A 6,421-nucleotide genomic window follows, 5' to 3' on the forward strand; every position below is an offset into this window, starting at 1 on the left:
GTTTTACTATCAAATAATTTTTTTAATTAAAAAATTAATTTATAAATTGGTTTCTAAATATAATTTTTTAAACTAAAATACGTTATTTATTAATAATTTATAACATATGTATTAACGTTTTTTTAACAAAATCACCAAAAACATGTTTATAATTCAGATCTTCGAAAATCAAATTCTAAACTAATACACTAAAAATGTTATTTAAATAAATATAAGCTATGGCACTATTTCAGTGAAAAAATATTTTTGAGAATACTAGATAAACCGTAATATCTAAACGAATATTTCATGAAGGTTTTGTTTTTATTGCATCATTGTTTCATAATTCCTGACCAATAATTACATAATTAATAAATTTTAATATTTTTTAAGAGAAAAAAGTATTTATTTTATTAAAATTTATTTAAATGTAATAAAGTAATTAATAATATCATAAATTTGAATATGTTTAGAAAATAATTACAAAACTGAGTAATTTAAATCACAATTATATTTAACAAATTTATGTGCATGTTTCATGAAAAAACAGTGATTATTAATGAAACTTACAGTATATAAAGTCTTAAAAAATGTATCAATTAGTATAATATATTTATAAGTAATATAATGTGTTTCACAATAGAATAAAATAAAATTCCTATTTTCTCTCATAAACATTACAAAAAAGAAGAAGTGACTTAGCATTTCAGGAAATACTATTTGTATTTATTTAGTATTATTTACACATTTAGTTTTCAGCTTCAATTCTATGGTAATATTTTTGAGTTATTGTCCAATCTAACAATCATGAAGGAATGAGGAAGAATACATACAAAAACTATGTTAAGGGAAAGAAAGTATATTCAAACTTAATGGTAAGATGAAGAAATCTTCATAAATTACGTTTATCTTGTTTAGCTCTTTTTTACATTAACTATTATCTTAAAAGACGTTTTTGATAATTTAGAGAAAAAATAATTCTACTATTCTTATCTTGAAAAGTAAAGAATGTACAACTTTTGGTGTATTTGAATCAATTTGTTAACATTTATGTTAGTTCAGAATTATACCAATTAACTAAGTAATAAATAAATAAAGATATTTATTAATAAAAAACATTTTTTGTTAATCTGTTACATCAACTTGAGGCTTCTGAATGGACTTTTATAGGGTTGTGATTCCATGTCTGTGACACTAAGTTAAATGAAAGTTGCAATGTATTGTTACTAGTGCGGTGAGAGAATATTATTGTTGTGACGTTTTCTATATAAAATTAATAGAATAAATATCCACTGTACCAAAGTTGTATAAACCAAGGGATGTATACAATATTATCTATAATAACATATAATTAAGAAGAATTCTCTCACACGCATTATATTCTTATTTTATTTTTAATTATATTTTAAAACTAAATTTTCTTATAAAAGTATATGAAAAGGATGTACATTTTAATGTTCGTATTTTAGTTTAATTTATATTTTAAATTACTAAAGAAATAAATTATTGAAATATTATAAGCGATTACTGCGTAATCATCTGTTATTGTTTTTATTCTATTATCAGTGGTATTCTTTTTTTAAATCTCTATTCCAGCGCACGAAGCCAAAATTTAAAATTGAAATTAACGTTAGATAGCTTGTTCACACCTAAACAACAAATGTCTGTGTGTTTTCTTGTGCTCCAGATACAATGTTGTGAAATCTTAAACATACCTCCCACCTCACTTTCAAAAAAATCACATTGTTTTCACCAACTTGCTATTAGGGTTAGTTTATGATTTTTTTTATTAAATATGATTTTTTTACTCAAATTTTAATATTCCTTTTATAAACTTTAAATTAATTTCATTTTTTATCTTTAAATTTATGTGAGTTTAATTTTTATAACCAAATTTTATTAATTTTATTTTAGATTCTAAAAATATTTTTTAATTAACATTGACGAATAATATATATCAAATAATATAAATGATTTAAATATTATAATAATTTTTTTTACAACATTAAATAAACTTAATAATATTTACTTTAAAAGATTAAATTTTTATATTTATAAAGTTAAATGATTAAATTGGACTAAAATTTAAAAAAAAATTCTAATTAATAGAAATTAATTTAACCCATTTTCTTTTTCTAATAGAAAATCATATATATTTTTTTGTGTAGTTGTGATTGGAACAAAATTAGCTTATGTGGACAAATAGAGTCGGAAACAAGTATTTGGTTGAGACACGCAGTGAAACTTGTTTTTGTTGTGTTGTGAGGGTATCAACGTCAATGTTCTTGCGTAAAAGGATGGTGATTTGAATAACTGTTTGGAGGTGTGAATAGTAATGTCATAATTCATGGCTAGTATGGTGGACTATTGTTGGCCCAAACCATAATGGTATTTGGGAAGGAAAAGGAAGAACACATTTTATAACCTAATCTCATTTGTGTTCTCCATGCACAAAAATTTATAGGAAAGGCATGAGTTTGCTGGAAATCATAGAACAATTTCATCCTAATCAAATTAGCACATTTACTGTTACCAATGAAGAAATGAATTAGATTTGTGCTCATAATGTCTATTTAAAATGGGTGATTTGGAATTATTCCACACACACATATATTTGTGAATTTTGAGATATATAAATAAATATATAGAAATAAAACAATAAATCACCTTTAAAAATCTTAATTTCAAACATATTCTAAAATATAAATAATTCCCATAATTTCGTATAAAAAAATATACATTCATGAAAAAGCTAAAAACTACCTATATATTCATCATAACCTTTCTCTAAAAATATAAATATAAAGTCAAACCGAAACAATTATCTTTAGTGAATATCATCATTCATGACTTTAGAGAGTTTCTACGGATCACTTTATTTAAGGAAACTTTTATCTTATTTTATTTTTACATATATTTGATCAAATAATATATATTCTCCTACTCTATTTACCTCAAGTTTCGACTTTTTCTATTATTCTTTCCCGTATTTTCACTGAAAAATTAAGCACCACAATATTCTTTATCTGGACCCGAGTATATTAGGGTACAGCCAGTAGAAGTCTTTTGGAGTTATCTATAAGCTATACATGATAAGATTATGTTTGGTGTGTTTCACAGCCACATTTCCATGACCAATCAGTGAACATCATTTCATATTTTGAAAATGAGATAGTTTATAAATACTTTCTTCCAATAATGTCCATCCATTTTTCTTTATAATTCATGCTGTTAAAACTATATAATATATTTTCTTTATTTCTCAATGATATATTAATCATTTCTATACAATATTATTTTAAATAAATATATTTTTTTGAGATTTTCTACAGCTATAAAAATTTAATTTTTTTATTTTATTTATAATTTCTATCATTAATAAAGTAAACTTTTACAGACCAAAACTTTTTAAATACTATTTGTATTCATAATTTTAATAGCATATATTTACATTTTAAAGCATAATTACAGAGAAAACTACAAACAAACAAGATACGTGTGAAACATTACAGAGAAATACTACAAACAAGATAAGTGTGAAACATTCTGTCAAATAATGTAAGTAGCAAGGACAACCACCACGTAACGAAGATGTTGACTATATTATTACAAACAAAAAATTATATCAAAATTTATTTAGTTTCATGTGAGCATGACAATGAAATAATGAAATTTACTTTACACGTAATGAAACTTGATTTTATAAAATTTTAAATGTTTGCTTATAGTTGAATATAACCAATTTTTCTTTAAAATATAACTGGATTTGAAATGACATAGTTTAGTATTAAGTTACTGACATTTACATTTAAGTTTTATAAAACGAAAATATCTAAACATAATTTTTAAAAGGATTAAGTATGTTTTTTCAACATCTTAAACTGATAAAGTTTATGAGTTTTCCTTGTCCTAAAGATATGAAATCTCATTGGCTAAAGGTTTAATTCATCTGATCAAGGGAAACCCTCCAAAGATAAAGACTTTGGATGGGAATTTTGTTGCAGGGATTTTTACATTAAGTGTTAACGGTTAAAAGTAAAAGTTAAACCGAACTTAGCTTCACAAAATTGGTTTGTAGAGTAAAATTTACATTTATTTATATACACTTAAATAGCCTTATATATTCACTCAAATCCATGTGAAACTTTCAAAAGAAAAATTAAGAAAGCAAAATTAAGAAAAAGTCATGTACTAATTAAGGATGTATCAAGTTACTATGAATGTGTTTTTTGAGAGATAGTTTTATGAGAATTATAGTTTATGAAAATTCATTGATTGTTCGAAATAATAAGTACAGAGACAATAATCTGGTACTAGGTAAGAAGAGTGGGCCAAGTTAATTAACTTTTGCTTTCATTTATGAGGGACATTTAATAATTTATTTATGTATTCCACCCCACAATACTTTCTTCATGAAGCATCATTTATTGATACTAACAGCTCCACCTTCTTTTATGTCTTTGAGAAATGCATCAAGATTCCTGGCAGATGAACCATTCACAGCTACTGCGGCCTCTGCAGCCTTCTTCCACTTGAACGCGTTTTCCTTTAACTCCTCTGCTTTTGGCCCTACCGTTGCTTCCAATAAGCGCTTCTTCACCTCGTCTCTGCTCACAAGTTTCTTTTCAGCCTGCCCATAACCCAGTTTAATGGCAACCCCATAAACATCCACCAAGAACTTGGCATTTGTCACCTGATCACCCCATGCAGGAAATGTCAACATCGGCACTCCCAATGCCACACCTTCCATCGATGAATTCCAACCACAGTGTGTCACAAAACATGCCACAGAAACATGACCCAACACTTTCTCTTGTGGGCTCCACTGCACAACTTTGCCCTTCTCTTTCGTATCCTCCAAGAACCTATCAGGAAGAACGTAAGGCGGGAGCCCAAACTCCTCAAAAGGTGGTTTCAGAACCCACAAAAACGAGACTTGAGAGTCCAATAATCCATGTGCAATTTCCGTCACTTGTTCTTGCGGCAGACACACGATACTCCCAAAGGAGATGTACACCACAGATGCCTCTGCCCTTGAGTTCAACCACTCTATGCAATCATCACTCTTCCAAAAATCACCACGGATATCACTTGTGTCTGTTGCTGTTGGGATCTTGAACAAAGGACCAATGGGTCTTATATTCACAAACTCTGAAAGATAGTTTATGTAATCACTTTCTAGTTCCTCAAAACTATCCACCAGCACACAGAATGGCTTGGATAAGTTCTTAAACTGTTCCAGTATGACCGTCCCTAGTTCTGGATATGGACTAAAAGGATGCAGAAAGTCCGGAACTTCATTGTACTTAAGGACTACAGAAGGCAATTGAACATCAAGATAAGGATCGGCTTGAGAAGGAAACGGTAGCAGTTTGTGGAAATAACTATAGTAAGCTGTTAAGACAGCAGCAGATTGAACCCATAAGACGGCAGAAGGAATACCATGGTCGGCAGCTACATCACAAACCCATGGAACAAAGGGGTTGTTTATGATGCATGAAATAGGGTGGTTTGCCTCGGCATGCTCCCTGATGACTTGGGAAACATATTGTCTCCCAAAATGCTCAACCTGAGCACTGAAGTCAGTGAGACTTCTCAACTTGGAACCATCAGCGTCAACATCCGTCATGCCACCATCTTCAAAGAATTCGAACTTGAGAAAACCATTGCCAATTGGAGTGACTGATTTGTGAGTTATGTTGTTTGTAGTTCGCATTTGTTTGCCAGCGATTTCTGTGGTGGAGAACGTTACAAACAAACCATTAGCAGCAAGGAGCTTTGCAAGTCTAAGGAAAGGGTTTATATGACCTTGTCCTGGGTAGGAGACCATGAGCACGTTAATGGTAGCTTCGGAGTCCATATTTCACTCAGTTTTTGTATTCCTTATTTAGTATATACAGCTGTAGCACCCAGCGATTAAATAGGAGGAAAAAGTGTTACAGGTGGTCTGGCTAACACCCATCTGCAACGCGGTGTTAATACACAGGCACCTTATCTAGAGAAGTACAGTATATTATTTTTTAATCGATGTTGAAAGGACGTAGAATGGTAAGGGACAAGACATTTACGTTCATTTAAAAAAAAATATCTATAAAAAATAGTTATAAAAAATACAATCGTTTAACCACAAGTATTTTTTGTTTTTTCAACATAAAATATTGAGTGAGAGAGATGAAAAAAAAAAAAAGATTGAAAGCAATGAAAGAAGTGAATAAAGGTTTTTGTGATTTTTTTAATTTTGAGAATAAAAAATATTTAAATATTTTTCAAAATATATAAGAGTATTTTTATCTACTATAATTTAGTACACATGTAAAATTTTCTTTTTCAATATTTTACCCCTATGTCATACAAGGCTATTTTGAATAGTAGAACCATAAAGAATAATTTTAATGTAAGTTTAAAACCCGTGAGTACAGCTGTGTATTGTTTTTAATGTTTT

General features: G+C 28.5%; 1 protein-coding gene across 1 annotated transcript; it reads right to left on the reverse strand.

Annotated features, from left to right (window-relative positions):
* Positions 1 to 4,227: 4,227 nt before the first annotated feature.
* On the reverse strand, positions 4,228 to 6,022 carry LOC106769805 (gallate 1-beta-glucosyltransferase-like). Its single transcript, XM_014655571.2, has one exon. The coding sequence runs from the start codon at positions 5,837 to 5,839 to the stop codon at positions 4,400 to 4,402; it is 1,440 nt and encodes a 479-aa protein (XP_014511057.1). The 5' UTR covers positions 5,840 to 6,022; the 3' UTR covers positions 4,228 to 4,399.
* Between the last annotated feature and the right edge of the window lie 399 nt (positions 6,023 to 6,421).

This window comes from Vigna radiata, chromosome 8 (genome assembly GCF_000741045.1).
Source record: "Vigna radiata var. radiata cultivar VC1973A chromosome 8, Vradiata_ver6, whole genome shotgun sequence".
NCBI classification, from domain to species: Eukaryota; Viridiplantae; Streptophyta; class Magnoliopsida; order Fabales; family Fabaceae; genus Vigna; species Vigna radiata.